The 17299-nt window shown below is 35.7% G+C and overlaps 2 protein-coding genes and 1 pseudogene across 3 annotated transcripts; all 3 read left to right on the top strand.

Annotated features, from left to right (window-relative positions):
* Positions 1-239: 239 nt before the first annotated feature.
* LOC147287021 (uncharacterized) lies at positions 240-1803 on the top strand (annotated as a pseudogene).
* Positions 1804-3035: 1232 nt separating this feature from the next.
* LOC147287020 (Molecular chaperone Hsp40/DnaJ family protein) lies at positions 3036-11771 on the top strand. Its single transcript, XM_086238988.1, has 11 exons — positions 3036-3509; positions 4046-4114; positions 4981-5073; positions 6081-6184; positions 7052-7247; positions 8457-8632; positions 9283-9412; positions 9956-10116; positions 10646-10737; positions 10929-11022; positions 11331-11771. Exons 1-11 carry the CDS (start codon positions 3210-3212, stop codon positions 11374-11376), a joined length of 1461 nt encoding a protein of 486 aa, XP_086095114.1. The 5' UTR covers positions 3036-3209; the 3' UTR covers positions 11377-11771.
* Positions 11772-12439: 668 nt separating this feature from the next.
* On the top strand, positions 12440-17176 carry LOC147287019 (putative disease resistance protein RGA1). Of its 2 annotated transcripts, none has more exons than XM_086238983.1 (6): positions 12440-15432; positions 15794-16215; positions 16368-16444; positions 16534-16645; positions 16725-16789; positions 16989-17176. In XM_086238983.1, exon 1 carries the CDS (start codon positions 12499-12501, stop codon positions 15394-15396), a length of 2898 nt encoding a protein of 965 aa, XP_086095109.1. In that variant the 5' UTR covers positions 12440-12498; the 3' UTR covers positions 15397-15432; positions 15794-16215; positions 16368-16444; positions 16534-16645; positions 16725-16789; positions 16989-17176. The 2 variants fall into 2 exon arrangements, with proteins under 2 accessions (XP_086095109.1, XP_086095108.1); XM_086238982.1 differs by having other exon boundaries at positions 12440-15549.
* Positions 17177-17299: the final 123 nt, after the last annotated feature.

Raw genomic sequence — 17299 nt, 5'->3', positions numbered from 1 at the left:
TTACTTTACAGCTGACTTTACTTCACAGCTGTTTTACTTCACAGTTGTTTTTTTTCACAGCAATACCAAACTGGACATAAGAGGGGCTATGACCCCTGCAAACTTTTGAAAAAACCAAAAAAAGTTGTCTACTCTTCTATTCTTCTCAAAAACATTACAGAGATTCTCTAAATTGGAATTCTCATTAAAGTAAATCAAATACCATAATTCAAACCACACAACATTTGGATACTATAATTATGGGTAATATGTGGATAAAAGAAATGACTTTAAAAAGTTGGTTCAAGAATCAAATAGAAGATATTGGGTTTAAATAACCCCACTCTTTTGTTAATATATTTTTCCACTTTTGCCTGTCCCAGGTATTTCTGGCTCTACTTCAGTGTACATTCTGAATGAATATACGTTATTCTTTTTTTTGGTAAACTGGGGGGTCAAAGACCCCAAACAACAAAACTAGACATCAACCAAAGGAGGTTTACAGACATCCAAAAAATCTTCAAAGAGGAATATACGTTATTCTGGTGAAGGGAGAAGTTCACTGACACCCCTTGGCATATTTACTTATATGCAATCGTCCTATAAAAACTTATGTGTTTATTTTTCTTATCACGCCACAAGTTGCAAGATAAGATAAATATACACATCGGGCAAAACTACAATTAGCATTAACCAAGAAGAATAATTCATTATAAAAACAAGATGAATTTGGACTAAAAAAATCCGTGCTAAAAAAAAATTGAGCATGGGTTTTTGTCTGCAAAGGTAAAAAATAAAAATCCAATCATTCATGCTACACTATATATATATATATATATATATATATAATTAGAGCATGGGTCTTCGAGTATTTTCGTATATATATATATATATTTCTTTTTTAAATATTAACGACTTCGTATGTGATCTAACTTGTGTGCTACTATGATTCTCCAGTTAGCTTTAGGAAAGTTTCCATATGAACCTGGCTTAATGTCCAAGTTTCCTAATTAAACCTGGCTTGCCTATTCCTGGGGCGAACAGGAAAACCAAAACCCAACCCTTCTCCAAATCGCCTCCTCTCTCTAAAAGGCTTAATTCCCATTCGATTCTCTGCCCCCTATCTTCTCCTTCAGCTACGCTCTCTCTTCCCTCACATGGACGCCCAGCTTCTTGAGATAGCATTGGAAGCAGATTGTGGCCATGATTTGGAAGCTGCCATCAAGAGCCTGCATGAGCTTTGTCTAGGATCGGCTGAAGAACCAGATGAAAAAACTGTCGATAACTAATGATGAAGCTGCAGCTGCTGCTTCTGAGATTAATCCATTAGTTCCAAGCAACCACCTTCCTGTAGATGGTGCAGAATGGGTTGAATTGTTTGTCACGGAGATGATGAGTGCCACTAGTTTGGACTTTGGATGATGCTAAGGCCCGTGCTGCAAAAGTGCTAGAGGTTTTCGACAAATCCATCAATGCACGTGCTAGTGCTCGTGCTCGTGCTCGTGCTTGTGCTTGTGCCCGTGCTGAGGCAGCCCAAAGTTTTCGAAAGGAAAATATATATATGCTGCTTAAACAACAAATTGAAAGACAGACAAGGGAGAATACCCTTCTCAAACGGGCTGTGTCTATCCAGCATGAACATCAAAAAGAGTAGGAGAAAAAGGACCGAGAATTCCAGTATTTGAAGGAGTTGGTGTCTGAATATCAGGAGCAGTTGATCGAGAACACTTGAGGTGAATAACTATGCCCTCACAATTAATGCATCTCAAGCAGGCTCAGCAAACCAACTCCATCCCTGGACGTTTCCATCCTCATGTCTTCTAAACTGTATCAAGGCCTAAGTTATTACTTATGATAATATCTATCCGGCCATCATTATGAAAATAGTATAAAATAGCCTCCTGAATGTTTTTTTTTCTTCTTACAACTCTCACGTACTGCATTGGTGAATTAGCATTAGTATCAAATAGCGGTGGGGTTGTGTATTTCTTTTTATAATTTTTTTTTTTTATTGAGAAGCACCTCAAAATAGATCTCATATATGGTAATCTAAAAGGACCAATATATCTCTTAAAAAAAGATGATGTGGGACGCACATGACTATTTTTGAACAGAAATCTTCATAGAATCGAATGGAGGTTATTGAAGATTATATATTGTAAAAAATTATAAATTAAGGTGATTGACTTAAGAGTGTTTATATTCCCACTCATCTGTCATATTTTTTCACTCACTTTATTTTTATACTCACCATTAAATTTTAAAAAAATATTAAAAAATTATTCATACATCCTATTATTTCTATAATACCTTTTGATATACCAACTCAAATACTCACCTAAACACAGCCCCCCATAACTATCATCCCACTCACCCATCTTTTTTCATAATTTCTAATTCTACTTTGTCATCAAAATTTAAAATCGATAATACTATTTGATTGATGTCAATATATCTATTAAAATGTATAATTATTCTATACCCTAAACCATTTTTATTTATTTATAGTTTTAGATCAAGAATTCATTCTATTTTAATGTTTGTTTTAACTTAGAAAGTATTCAATCTTAGAGATTTAATTTGACATTTAGGAATGAATTATAGGATGGATATAAGATTTTTTTCTTCTATTTGAAAAAAGATAGGTGTGTAGAATAATAGTTAAGGGAGGTAAAAAGAGTGTTTAATGAGTGAGTGTTTGAGTTTGTATATCAAAGGGTATTATAGGAATAATGGAATGTGGGAATAGTGATTTTATAATTTTTTCAAATTTAATAATAAGCGTTAAAATAAGGTGGTAGAAATATGAGCACTCTTAAGTTAAAAGTGCTTATATTTCTAGCCCTTTGCCATATGAAGAGAGATACCACTAGACTACAAGCTAGATGGTATGAATAGATTTTTAATTTTATTTTAATTTTAAATTTTAAAAAGCATACTTTTTTTTTTTTTTGTCTCAATTTTTCCTCCAAAAAAGAAAAGAAAAGTGATGTACGTAGGGGAAAAGAAAAAAAAAAGAGCATAAATTTAATTTAAAACGTGATGGACAATATACCAAGCTCTGGCCACTTCACCACCATTCCCTTCCATCTTCACTCCCCCACTCTCTCTCTCTCGCAACCTGTGTCCAACCCAACCCAACCCAACACTAATCAGCAATCAGTAATCAGCCATGGACAATATACCAAGCACCTTCACTTCATCTTAGAAACTGATTCATCAAAACTTCAATGGCCGCCGCCACATCTCTTTCTCTCCTCCCCTCCTCATCTCCCCACCTTCTCTTCCCACCTTCTTCTTCCTTTTTATTTGGTGGGACCCACTTAAGGACCCATAAGAGCTTCGTTTCTCTTAATTCATGGCCGTCTTCTTCTTCTTCTTCTTCGTTTTCTTCTTCTTGGAAATTGAACACGAAACGCAGCGTCGGGGTAGTATTTGCTGCTTCTGGGGATTACTATGCCACTCTTGGGGTTCCCAAATCGGCCACTAGTAAGGAAATCAAAACCGCTTATCGAAGATTAGCTCGCCAGGTACTTATTTTCACCCTTTCGTTTAATTACATTTCATTTTTCTTTGAAAATTTTATTCATAAATTGTAAATACCTGAATTTTTATAGAATATAACTGAAATTTCAATTATGGGTTGTATGTAACTAGGCATTTTCTCAGCAGCCAAACAGCTGATGACTTGCAATCTTATAATAAAATTGATACAATTGAATGACAACGAAGCCCATCATTGACATCCACTTGGCACATAATATTTCCCTTACCACTTGAGCTCTTTTGGGTATAACAAGAATTTGTAAGTAACTTATTGGGGTGGCAGATTTTCTAGCTTCAATTTTAGTTGCTGCTTTTCTGTTAAAGTAGTAACTAGCTAAGCGCTTGGGGTTAGCCCAAGTGGTGAGGGAGGGTGGGATAATGGGTTAGGTTTAGGATAGGTCAAGGGTTCGATTCCCTCTAATGTAACAAAAGAAAAAGTAGTAATTAGCTCTTGAAACATACATCTTGTAAGTTTGTACGGAATCCTGACCGACCTATTATGTATTATTTTGCTCTCAAGTACCACCCTGATGTCAACAAGCAACCTGGAGCAACTGAAAAGTTTAAAGAGATCAGTGCTGCATATGAGGTATGAATCCATTTTTCTTTATCTCATCTTTACTAAAGACAAGGTTGCATCTTTATAGCAAGTGATGCAATTAATACTCTGTGATTGGTTTCATAGTTCATGCAGTTTTATTAAAACACATAAAAATGCAGTGGGTGCATTCTATTGGGTATATTCATGGTACTTGTTATTTAATTAATATTTACTGACATACGTTGGTTAAAACTTAAAATGCACAAAAGTACATGTACAGGATAAAAAATAAAAAAAATCAAAATTCAATCAAATCCTCTTATGTATCATATGTGGATTGTTATCTTGTGGGAGTTTTTGCCTTGAAAACTTGTATTTCTTGGTATTTCACTTGTTTCTTTATTTTGACAATTATAAACTCCTTTTTTAATCTACTGCCTAATATTCTATTTTTCAAATGTGGCTCACCTTTTGTCTTTCCTGCAAAGTTTCCCTTTTAAATTATGTAGGAGGTATTGTTAACAGAACAACAGTAAAAACATATGCTGAATATCTCTAAGTTAGACTCTCAATCAGTGAGCAACGTTCATCTAAACTTGTGCCTATAGTGGTGGCAACCTTAGTTAATTACATTAGCACATATGCTTATCATCTTTCCAAGCATAAACCTCCATCTCTATCCATGGCATCGCCAATAGCACATTCAGATTGTATTTCTGGATTTTCCTTCCTTTTCAGGGTTCTAAGTTTGAAACACGCATAAAATCTTTTAGGTTTTCAATCATTTTCATCGGGTTTTTTGTTATCTTTTCCACAACAGTGAATATTATTCTCATATGAAGTACATTATCTTGCTCATTTTTTCTTCACATTTGTAATATTGTCTTTTGAATTCTGAAGTATAACACTGTCAGGTGCTATCAGATGACAAGAAGCGAGCATTATATGATAAATATGGTGAAGCTGGAGTTAAGAGCACTGTAGGGGGCCCTTCAAGTGCCTATACGGTAGTGGATGTAGTTGCAGATTCTTTTTGCTAATATCATCTAAATAATAAATGTGAAAAGGTGGCAGTTTCTTGATACATTGCACACCATGCAGTATCCAGTTGTTGGACTTATTCTGCGGCAATATGGTCCCCATTTGATCATTATATTTCTGAATATGAGGTTGTAAACATCGTAGTAGACATAGACATGCCCACACACACACATCTTTTGGTATGCGGAGATAATGAGAGGCTACTTTTCCCTATAGTCCTCCACAAATAGTAAATATTTTTCTCATAATTAACATTATTTAATATTTGAGGTGTGCGCTACTTCCTCTGCAACATATATAACAGTATTATTTGAAAATGTATATGCTACTTTCTCTGCAACATTCTCTATATTGCAGAATTGTTTGAGGAGTAAACATTCTCAATATAGCAATCTTTTTAGAGTAATTATGTTACGTTTAGTTAATTGCTGCTTTGTTTATTAGGTGTTTGCCCACAAATCATGCCTATGGGGTAAATTTTGTAAGTTTACATTTGTATTGTTTAATTAGTTGCTATTCTTGTTGGGATCGTACGTTCAGTAGTTGCCTCCTCTTCGACGGCTGGTAGAGTGTATATATCTTATTAGCATATGTTGATCACCTGAATTGCGTGCCTAGTTTTCCTTTCATCTGTAATCTGTGGGAGAGGTAATGTTCTCCCTGTTTCCTTATGCAATTTCCTATATTCTCATGAAAATGTTTATTTCTAGGAAAAGTATTGAAATCTGAAAAACCTGTTTTGGGCTGTTTTTGTTAACCTGAGTTCTTTGCTATATATTGAATTTAATTAACTACTGTGTTCTTATTCTTCAACATGGCTAAAAGACAGTATTTGTTTTGATTATTATTAGGTACCTGAATAGACCTGTATAAGCCAGTATAGAGCTCTGCAAGGTTTCAGTAACCATTTGCTTATGATAATACTTATTAAAATTTTAAAACTTACACAATTTTTACTCTTCTTTGGTTGCAGACTAATCCTTTTGATTTATTTGAGACATTTTTTGGGCCGACTGTGATAGATCGTGGTTTTGGAACACGCCGTCGTAGTACCGTTACTAAGGGTGAAGATATACGGTGAGTCATAATGTTGCAGACAGATGCTGGTTCTTGATTACCACCCTTTTTCTGTTAAGTGCAAGAATTATATTCACTTGATGCTTGAGAAATTATATGTAAAACAAGTTTCTGTGTTCATATTGTGTTACCTGACTATGTCCATACTGATTTTCTGCTTAGTTAGGAAGTTTTCTAATAAGTTCTTGATTAGTTGCATTTGAAGTTGGCTTGTCAAATTGTTATAATATTAATTCAACTTAGCATCGATGGGATATCTTTGTATTTTTACCACGAACTTTCTTTGTGTTGATGAAATATTAAGGGATTCTTATTCTAATTCAATTCCTTCTATTTAATTTTATTTCCTCATTTTAGTACAATATCTTTACCTTCTTAAACATGAGGCTAAGTTAGAAGGATTGGGTCATACTCATGGATGCCTGATTAGTGATTTTGTTGTCTAAGCAGACATGAAGCTAAGCAATGATTAAGAAAAAGAGTTTGAAATTGATTGATTGTTGAGAAGATTATTTTTTTGTAAATCTATAGAAATTTAATTTGCTTGGGTTGCTTAGGTTGGTTTTGAGTAGTTTGCAATAGTCAGTAGCACAGTTGTTTAATGTCCTTTATTAACCTTACTTGAAATTATGCCTTGTCATTATAACGATAAAGAGTATTAGGGCCTCACTGCTACTTGCTCTCATGTATAATCTTTTACTACTACGTCTTACTGTTTGCAACATGTTATATTTTAATACTGAATTGTGGTGATTTGTCTCACTGTCTTAGAAAATGTCTTCCTTCTCCTATTGTTCAGTTATTGTTGTGATACAAAATGAATATTCCATGGACGAGTTAGTTGACTCCTGGTCCAAATATGTTCAGTTATGACATCACTTTAGAATTTTCTGAGGCTATATTTGGAGTGGAAAAAGAATTTGAACTTTCCCATCTGGAAACATGTGAAGTTTGCACTGGAACTGGAGGAAAAATTGGCTCCAAAATGAGGATATGTTCTACTTGTGGTGGGAGGGGTCAAGTTATGAGAACAGAGCAGACACCTTTTGGCTTGTTTTCCCAGGTAACTTTGTGCTTCTGGCTGTTAAGTACATTTGCATATTAAGTCAAAATAAGAAAAAAGTCATGTAGTGTGATATGTGCCTATAGTAAAGTCCTCATGCTTTTTTCTCTTTTTTTTTTTTCACTGCTTAATGATTGGTTTAGAAATTTATCCAGTTTTGTATACATATAGTATGCACCTCAAATTTTTCTCATGACTGATTGCCTTTCTGAAGAGTAGATTGACTGTTAATATTATCTTGCAATATAATGCAGGAAAAACACACAATATAATCTTGGCTTCTTATTTGTTGATAAGTTTGATGTTTTTCATTTGTTGATTTAGATTATGCTCTTTTATTTGATCAGCATGAGGATATTAATCCTGAAAGTGGAAACTGCTAGTGGGACCAATTTTCATTTTTTGGATAGTCAATGGTTTAAAGCATGTGCCATAAGTGAACCTCTGCCTTATATATGATGGCATAGATTACACTTGCCATCTTTGTCACCAAGTCTACTGTTAAAATGTATTTACGTTAGAGATTTTTTTTCTTCAATTCTTTCATTGAGTGGAATGGCCAGAGTGACTTTTAGAAAATGCATCCTACTATGAGTGTGTAGAGGAACCTTCTTGCGTCTTACCAAAGCTATTTAATCGCTTCCGTGGCTATTATGGGCGGCCAATCCCAATGAATGTGGCAGAAATAATTGAAGTTCTTGTCACAGTTCCAAAAAATTATGAACCATACTTTGCTTGTATATTTTTTTTGTTCACAGTTGCAGAACAGGGTTCATAAATTGACTAAATCTGGGTAAGTGTTTTGAGATCTGTCATCAGACAAGAAGGTACAAAATGGTTGTGTTAGTCTGTTAGATAGCACCAACTGGGGATAAGATGAGAGAATACTGGTTGAGGTGTAAGTTTACATGTGATGAATACATCACTTAGGAATGATGTGGTTCACTTAGAAGGTGCTGTAATGGGAAGGGCATAAAATGATTTCAGGTGGTGAGAAATGACACCTCTTAAATGGAGCTGATTGCTCAAGTTATTGAGGTCTACATGTTCATGAATCTGAAGGTACATTTGATATATTCCCCAAGTAGTTATGACTAAGGGATTAGTTTTAAGTTGACATTGCTTCACTCAGTTACTGGCACTTCATCTTCTGTGCAAAACTAGTTACATAATGTTTTGAATTTTGAGTTATACTTCTGTTCATGTTAGGTTTCTGTATGTCCAAATTGTGGTGGAGATGGTGAAGTCATTTCTGAATATTGTCGGAAGTGCTCTGGTGAAGGACGTGTTCGTGTTAAGAAAAACATTAAAGTTAAAGTTCCTCCGGGTGTTAGCTCTGGTAGCATTCTCAGAGTTGCTGGAGAGGGAGATGCTGGACCGAGAGGGTAGGTGGTTGAATTTTCTTTTGGTTTTTGACCTTCATTATAAAGTCTCTTTGGTAGATCATTGTTTCGAGTTATATTCTTTGTTTATGTGGTAAGGTAGATATTGCAACTATTTATATGAATAGTGAATCTATGCATGATATTATTTATGATCTGTATGTTCTCATCATTCATACTTTTCAAGTATATAAAAGGCTCATATTTGACATGTACAACTGGAAATTTTTTACACAGGATTTCTTTGGTTGTGTTGATATTAGTTTATCTTCTTTGTGGGAGCACTATTTATATGCTACAAAGTTTATAAATGGCTTATCAGTCAAAATCACAAATAGAATTGGAGCAGAGAAATCATTTGAAGATGATTGAGGCTTTGAAGACTTATTCGTCTTGTTTCTATAGTTTCCCTATTTCTCTTTTGCTCCTGTTCTTTCACAGTTTGGCATATGGACTTATGTATGTGTGCTTTAATTTTGGGCATTAAATGGGCGCGTTTTGCTCATTTTTACTGTGCTGTTTGAACGGCCAGAGGTGCCATTTGAACAGCAGCAGTGCGCATGTGTTTTGTCTGCACCTAAGAAGTACTATATGTATATCTCATGTTATGATGCATGGTTTAGAATCATTTTTTAATCTTGTTATTTCATCAGGGGGCCTCCTGGGGATCTTTATGTATATCTTGATGTTGAAAAAATAGAAGGAATTCAAAGAGATGGCATAAATCTCTCCTCAACAGTATCTATCAGCTATCTGGATGCCATAATGGGGGCTGTTGTTAAGGTAAAGTTTTATTTTATTCAGCATAGTCCATTAGATAAATTCATGCTTCCAATTTAATTAATTAATTTATAATCCACTGTATTTATCTCACTAAAAGGTTTTAATGGGTTGGAGTAGTTTAATCGTGAAGATTTATACTGGTTATCTGGCAGACTCTCAACGTTAGTTTTTTGCTAACTTTGTGGATGAAGCTTACTTCTCCATAACATAATGCCCTTTGATTACTCCCTTCACTATGTTGACCTGTGGATGTATGTTAAATAGTTTTCTATTTCACGACAAGTCATGTTCTTCCAGATGACTCTCAATGTCAGTTTTTTGCTACACTTTTGAGACCAAATAATTCCAGATGTCCCATTATGTTCCTTTGTCATACCTTCTGAGCCTTCAGAAGCTGAAATTATATTTTTGTTTAGTATCTGACTAACTTCTTGAGAACAGAGAATTATAGGGCTTTCCGTGTTTGTTTGACTTCTTTTTTGCCTCAAATTTCTCAGGAATTTTTTGCATGGCCCATTGATTGAATTTCTGCCATGTAAACAGGTAAAAACAGTTGAAGGGATTACTACACTACAAATTCCACCAGGTACCCAACCTGGGGACATTCTTGTCCTGGCAAAAAAAGGAGTACCAAAGCTGAATAAGCCATCGATACGTGGTGATCATGTATTTACAATTAAAGTAACCATACCAAATCGTATCAGGTACACAACTGTCTCTTTTTCTTTTTTATTGTCATTGTAACTGGGTAACTGATAGTGTCACTAATCCATTTTTCTCCCCCTGTCTTGTCTTGACTTTGGTGCACTGTTACAAACCTCAGATATTTTAATGTTTGGTTACTTGGTGTATGCTTTGAAGCAATATGTAAGCTAAGTAAAAACACACGTGACTAAACTATACATTTTTAAAGAAACAGAAATGTGGTAGTAGCTTCCAAAATCAATAAAAGACTTAAAACTTGGAAAAAAAAGGAAAAAGAAAAGGGAGATGAACACTGTTGAGAGGAAGGATGTCAGCTCACATGCATGCTTGGTTGTGCTGTGGATGCAAATTCATGCAGACAATATAAACAAGTATTTTGCATGATGTGGACACCTCACGAATAATGCACATTGAAGAGGTCTCTAAGTGTCTGGTTTCTTGGAAAGTTGTAATCTGTAAACAGTGGACATTTTTGTTGAAATTTTAACTTAAATTTTAACTCGAACAGATTTTGCTTTCATTTTATAGTGTCAAGGAGCGTGAATTGCTTGAAGAACTTTCTTTACTGAATAATACTACCACCAGCCGTTCACGTACTCGCCCTAAATCCCAGCCAGTTGGTAAGTAATCACTTTTATCATTTGAGGATGTGTTCTCGGTGTGTGCACTCATCTGTGTTTTGGTAAACCTTTTTCAACTTTGAGCTGGGTGAATTAATGTCATTAATCATCAGATTTGTAGGACAGAACTTTATACGGTTAAGGTCATTGTGCAGATTTACCTGACTTGAATTTGATCTTTGCTTCTGCAGCAAATCGTACGGAAACTGAGGCGGGAACAGTTTCAGAGAAAATGGAGGAAGGTGATCAAGATGACCCATGGAAGAAGTTAAAAGACTTTGCTGGGTAATAATCTCTCTCTCTCTCTCTCTCATATATTTCACATACTATGGTCATCAATTACCTGAGTGTAAATTCTAAATTTATTCCAAAAAATAAAAAGAAAACTCTGTTGCTACCAATTTCCTGGAGCTAATCATTGCGTCACAAGTCTGGAATATCCAAATCTGTAAATCCTATATTTACTTATGAGCTCTTGAGGTGCTCATAATATAGAGTATACTGTTCTCCAGATCCTTATTTCTGTATCATATTTGCTTTTATCTCCTGTTGATTACTCATCATATGACACTGCCATTGACCAAAATTCTCAGGTCTATTGCAAATGGTGCTCTAAAATGGCTGAAAGACAATCTATAGTCTGGTGTGCTTATGAGGTCTAGTCCAAACTTACACTCACTGCTGAGTAAAAGTTGGCTCTAGATTTTTTCTTCCTCCCAGAAGTGGTCTTGAATGAGCCATGCACAGTCAATCATTTCCGATGTCTTACCTTGCCAGCATTGTAGTTAAGATATTGAATTGTGGGCTAGCAGATATTATTTTATTTATTGTACGTGTATCACCTAGCAAGTTAGGGCGGCAAAAACTTTTTAATGTATATTCCATTTTTAGAGAGGTTCATGGAATTCCTCTTGGTTGGTGAGGCTTTTGTTCACATGCAGAAACAATTCGTGACCATTGAGTTTTGAGCACGTACTAAAGACTTCATATTCTGTAGTCATCATAACTTAATGGAAATGATCACTTCATTAGTTTACCTCTGTTAATTTTCATTCCTGTTTTCCCTGAAAGTGTGATTAAATTGAAAGTTTGAGGTATGAAAATGTTTGTGCATGTTAAGTTGTGTTGTACGTGAACTCAATTTTTGGATCAAGAATAACTCCTTGATTCGAAAATTATTAATGACAGAAATGATGCATGCAAAACATTTTTTTTTTTTTTTTGAGAGAGAGGCCCTTGGCCAGTTAATTATTAATATTCATCCAAACGGTTACATGCAAGGCTGGGAGTAGCCAATCCGGGCCCTCTTCCTACCAAATCATGTGTTCATGACAATCTAAACTTTAATGTTAGATATGCATAAAATGTAAACAAATTCATGGTGAGCCAAAATGTAAACTTTAATTGAAGGGTGAACTCTTTTGCGCATGGGCGTCCTATTTGTCCTTATCGTTTTTGGACGAAAAGAATATGGGAATACAGTTGGGAAAACGAGAAGGAATAAAAGAAACAAATAAGAAGGAACAAGTAAGGAATAAAAGGAAGGAACAAGTAAGCATTAAGTTCCATTCTTGTTAGCGTGTGTGTGTAGTGGTGCCTGAATTGCCTTAGAAGCAAAATCTTCAGCCTCATATCACTATAAAACTTGTTGGAGAGAATAACCCTAGCCCTACAAGCCAACACGTACTAGTTTGTTATTTTTTCTAATTGTGTTCATATTTCCCTTCTTTTTCCACTATCAATTGATTGCTAACGCTAACAATGGCTGAAGCACTCATTAGCCTACTCATTGAACAGCTTGGTTCAATTGTAAAACAAGAGGTTAGACTAGTCGGGAATGTTAAGAAAGATGTTGCAAAGCTCACCCACAATTTCAAAGCTATTCAAGCCGTGCTCGAGAATGCAGAGGAGAGGCAAGTGAAGGAGGTTGACGTGAGATATTGGCTGGACAATCTGAAGGAAGTATCGTACGAGATGGACGACGTGTTAGATGAGTGGAACACAGAAATCCTGAAACATCGTATTCGCCAAGAAGAAAAGCAAGTTGGAAATGCTCGTGTTACTAAGAAGAAGGTATGTTCCTGCATTCCTGCCCCTTGGTTTTATTTTGGCCAAGTCAGTCAAGTAATTCTTCGTCGTGAAATTGCCATGAAGATAAATGTGTTAAATGAAAGGTTAGCTGTGATTGCTAGTGATAGACAAAATTATAACTTTCAATTTCAACACACAAAAAGTGGCATTGAACAACTTGAACGACGAAAGAGTTCTTCTTTTGTCGATATGACATTTGGTCGAGTAAACGAAAAGGAAATATTAGTAAGCAAGTTGTTGAGTGAGAGTAGTGAAAGAATGACAACCCCCCTCGTCATCCCTATTGTAGGGATGGGAGGAATTGGCAAGACAACTCTTGCCCAATTGGCCTATAATGATGAAAAAGTGAAGGCCCAATTTGACAATAGAATATGGGTTTGTGTCTCAGACCCATTTGATGAGATCAAGATTGCCAAAGAAATCATTGAAGGTTTCAATAAAAATGATAGTACTCTAAATTCAAATAAGTTGGATTCTTTATTGCAATGTATTTGTGAATACGTTAAAGGAAAGAAGTTCCTCCTTGTCTTGGATGATGTGTGGGCCGAAGACAATAATGAGTGGGATAAGTTAAAGCTACCTTTGCAAAGTGGTGCTATAGGTAGTAGGATAGTGGTGACAACACGAAAAGAGGAGGTAGCTAGGATGATGGGTGCAGCTACTCATAGCATCCGTTTGACGGGGTTGAGTGATCAAAATTGTAGGTCATTATTCTATCACATTGCATTTGGTGATAGGGTAGGAGATGAGTCCAAAGTGTTTGAAGATATTGGTGAAGAACTTGTAAAAAAGTGCAAGGGCTTGCCTCTTGTTGCGAAGACATTAGGTGGTCTCATGCGCTATAAGAGAACGAGGAGAGAATGGCTAGATGTTTTGAATAGTAAAATATGGAAGTCAGATGTGGTTCAAAAACAAGTATTCCAACCATTGTTACTAAGTTATTATGATTTGGTTCCAACGGTCAAACGTTGTCTTTTATATTGTGTTACTTTCCCAAAAGATTGTGTAATTGATAAAGACAATTTGATTGAGTTGTGGATGTCACAAAATTTTCTTAATTCAAATGGAAACAAAGAGAAGGAAATAGTAGGTCAAATGTATTTTGATAACTTGTCAATGCGGTCTTTCTTCCAAGATTTTGTGGAAGATAAGTTTTTTGGAATAACTATAAGCTGCAAAATGCATGATATTGTGCATGACTTTCTACAATTTCTGACCAAGAATGAATGTCTTAGTATGGAGTTTAAGGGTGGCTATGAGAGTATGGAGTTGGCGGGTGATAAGGTTCGTCATTTTTCCTTGATGTTTGCACCCGAGGGTCCACTTGCTGTTTCTTTTCAGAATTGCAAAAGTTTGCGGACTCTCGCAACTTTTAATTCAAAAATTACTAGTTTTGGCCCAGAGTTGTTTTTACAATTGAAATGTCTTAGGACGTTGAATCTGAGTGACAACTCCATCCAAGAAGTTCCAGAGGTGGTTGGTGAGTTGGTGCACTTGAGGTATCTAGATTTATCTAATAACACAGGTTTGAAGAAGTTACCTGACACTCTGTGTAATTTATTCAATCTCCAAACTCTGCGACTTATATGGTGCAGTGGACTTACAACTTTACCTGAGGCCATGGGAAAGCTGATTAACTTAAAGCATCTTCATGTTATGTTGAGTAACTCTCTAAAGTTGCCAAAAGGGATTGGGAGGTTAACAAGTCTGCGAACGCTAGATCGGCTTTATTATCATGGTGATGAGTACAAGGAAGCATTCAACTTAAGTGATCTGAGAAACATGGACCAGCTTCAGGGGCGTCTTTCTTTAATTTTGTGGAATGTGAAAGATGCGAGTGATGCTGAGAAAGCACAATTGGTGAATAAGAACCACCTTCTCTCTTTGGAACTATGGTTTCCTATTGGAAAAGAGCAGATGGGCATCAATGAAAAAATACTGAATGCCTTACAACCAAATCCAAATTTGGAATGTTTAGTTATCCGTCAATACAGTGGCACCACACTGTCTCCCAATTGGATGATGTCTTTAAACCATTTGACAAGGCTTTGGATCTCTCGGGGTTCTTGTGAAGTTGTGACTCTTTTGGGGAAATTGATGTCCCTTGAATGGCTGAGAATTGAGCATTTGCATTATGCGAGAAAGGTGGGATTTGGGTTGTCAAGAATAGAATTAGAAAGCAGGGCATCATCGTCGTCACTTGTTTTATTCCCAAATTTGAAACAACTTGTATTCAATGACATGCCGCGTTGGGAAGAGTGGGAAGTAATGGCAGGTGGGCAGGAGGAGGATTCTCAAATTACAATAATGCCATGCCTTTCTTCCTTACAACTGTCCTGTTGCTATGAACTACAAACACTGCCAGAGTTTCTACGGAAGACACCACTGCAGAATTTGACCATCTATCATTGTGACATTCTAGCAGCTGGATGCCAGAAAGGCAGAGGAAAGGAGTGGCCCAAGATTTCTCACATTCCAAACATCAGAATCAATTCGAAGACTGTTCAAAAAGACGGAGTTTGGATCCAGCAAGACGACGAAGCCAAGGAAAATGCAGAGTTTAGCTGAACTCGTCCCAGCAATCTCATCCTCCTCTTCTTTCTGGTAATTAATTAAATAATTAAGCTCTTATATTAATTTATGTATTTCTATCATCGAATTTGGATCCAGCAAGACACAGAATGATTCCACAGATTCAGTCTCATCCTCCTCTTTTGCCGGGTAATTAATTAATTAAGCTCTAATTATATTTATGTATTTATTCATTCTGTCATCGATCAAACTTGTTTTGTTCAGAAAGACTAGCTACCATTGTTTAGTGATAATTGCTGCAATCCAATCAAGTATAGATGCCAATTTCCTCAATTGTTAAATGATGATTTTAACTCCATATTCTATGCTAGCTGTAGAATACAATGATCCATTCTTGTGATTCATTTCAGAAACATATTCTAATTCTATGCAGGGCAGAAGATTTTCATGGCATGGAAAGAGAGAAGAGTGGATCAAGTATCCCTGATCAAAGTCTCATTTGAATTCGATCATGATCGACTTTCAAGATTTTCGATTGTCATGTTGACCTCTGTACACAAATTGTGCATGTAATTCCATCTGTTCAATGCAGCCTCCAGGATTTCATCCATCATTTCTCTTGTATTTTATTTTTTATTTTTATTTCTGAGAGGAAATATGTACTTAAACATTCACAAATTATATATTAGTACATGTAAATTCAGTATATTTGTACATGTAATTCCATCAGGGTCGCCCTTTTGGGGGATATTAATTTATATGTATCTTGATGTTGAAGAAATACAAAGAATTCAAAGAAATCCATGGCATGACTCTCCTCAACAGGCCCTATCAGCCATCTGCATGCCATATTGGGTACACATACTATTTTTGTATTTCCCTTATAAGCTTTCAGAAGCTGGAATTCTAGTTTCATAGGCCTTTGTAATCTTTTTTCTTTTGAACCCAAATTCTCAGTGATATCTTTACATGACATATTGATCATTGAATTTTTGGCATCTAAGTAGGTAAAGGACTAAAGGCCATTGATGGAAATCAAGGGATCACTGTAGAAGTTAGAACATCCAACACCCAAAACCAATTGGTAATGGATGGAGATCAAGTTTCATATACATTATATATTGTAATGCACACAAGACTTATAGTCACCAAAATAGCTTGTGAAATTTTCAGGTGATTTGGAAAATGGTGCTCTAAGATAGCTGTCTGGTGTGTTCATGAGGTGTAGTCCAAACTAAAACTTTCAACAGTGTATATTCACTTGAAGTTGCTAATTTCCTCAACTGTAAGAAGTTGATTTAACTCCAGCTAACTGTAGAATTATAGAATTAAATTCCATCTTCATAACAACACATTGTATGCAGTACTGCAGGACATCAGGAGGATTTCCAAGAAGCGATACACCATCAAGGATTTCAACAGTGTACATGTATGTAACTAATTGATTGCATGATTGATTGAGGAGGCTCTTGCCCAAACTGATCATCAGTAATTCAGTACCTCGGTCTCTATCAAGTCATCCGATCTAATAGTTCAATCTTGAATTTTCAGTTTCTGGTTGTCAAATTCTAATGTTACCGATTTAGGTTTGATTTCTGATTTCCTGGCATACAATCTTATTTTCTCAGCAGCAAGATTTTCATGACACTGGAGAGAGGGAAGAGTGGATATATGCATGCGACACTGGAGTCTCATTTCAATTGGGGACAAGATGAAGGTTTTGAGACCTAGGACTACACAAGAAGGTACAAAAATGATTGTCTTTGTAATGAGATAGCTCCAAATGGGGACAATACCAGTTAAGATATTAATGTACATGTGATGAATTAATCAACAAGCAATGATATGGCTGGAAGGTGCTGTCCACACATGTGGAATTGATATAAATAGTATTAAAATTATTTTAATCCAATTGATTCCCATCCCATCCTGGACAACC

The sequence above is a fragment of the Dryas octopetala genome, chromosome 4, assembly GCF_963921425.1.
Source record: "Dryas octopetala chromosome 4, drDryOcto1.1, whole genome shotgun sequence".
In the NCBI taxonomy this organism is placed as follows: Eukaryota; Viridiplantae; Streptophyta; class Magnoliopsida; order Rosales; family Rosaceae; genus Dryas; species Dryas octopetala.
Note: the sequence above shows the minus strand (reverse complement) of the source record. Positions and strands in the feature narration are given on the sequence as shown.

Coding starts and splice junctions, on each gene's coding strand:
- LOC147287020 (XM_086238988.1), top strand. CDS start 3,210: ATGGCCGCCGCCACATCTCTTTCTCTCCTCCCCTCCTCATCTCCCCAC. Junction 9,413..9,955: donor TAATGGGGGCTGTTGTTAAG/GTAAAGTTTTAT, acceptor CCATGTAAACAG/GTAAAAACAGTTGAAGGGAT. Junction 10,117..10,645: donor ACCATACCAAATCGTATCAG/GTACACAACTGT, acceptor TTCATTTTATAG/TGTCAAGGAGCGTGAATTGC.
- LOC147287019 (XM_086238983.1), top strand. CDS start 12,499: ATGGCTGAAGCACTCATTAGCCTACTCATTGAACAGCTTGGTTCAATT.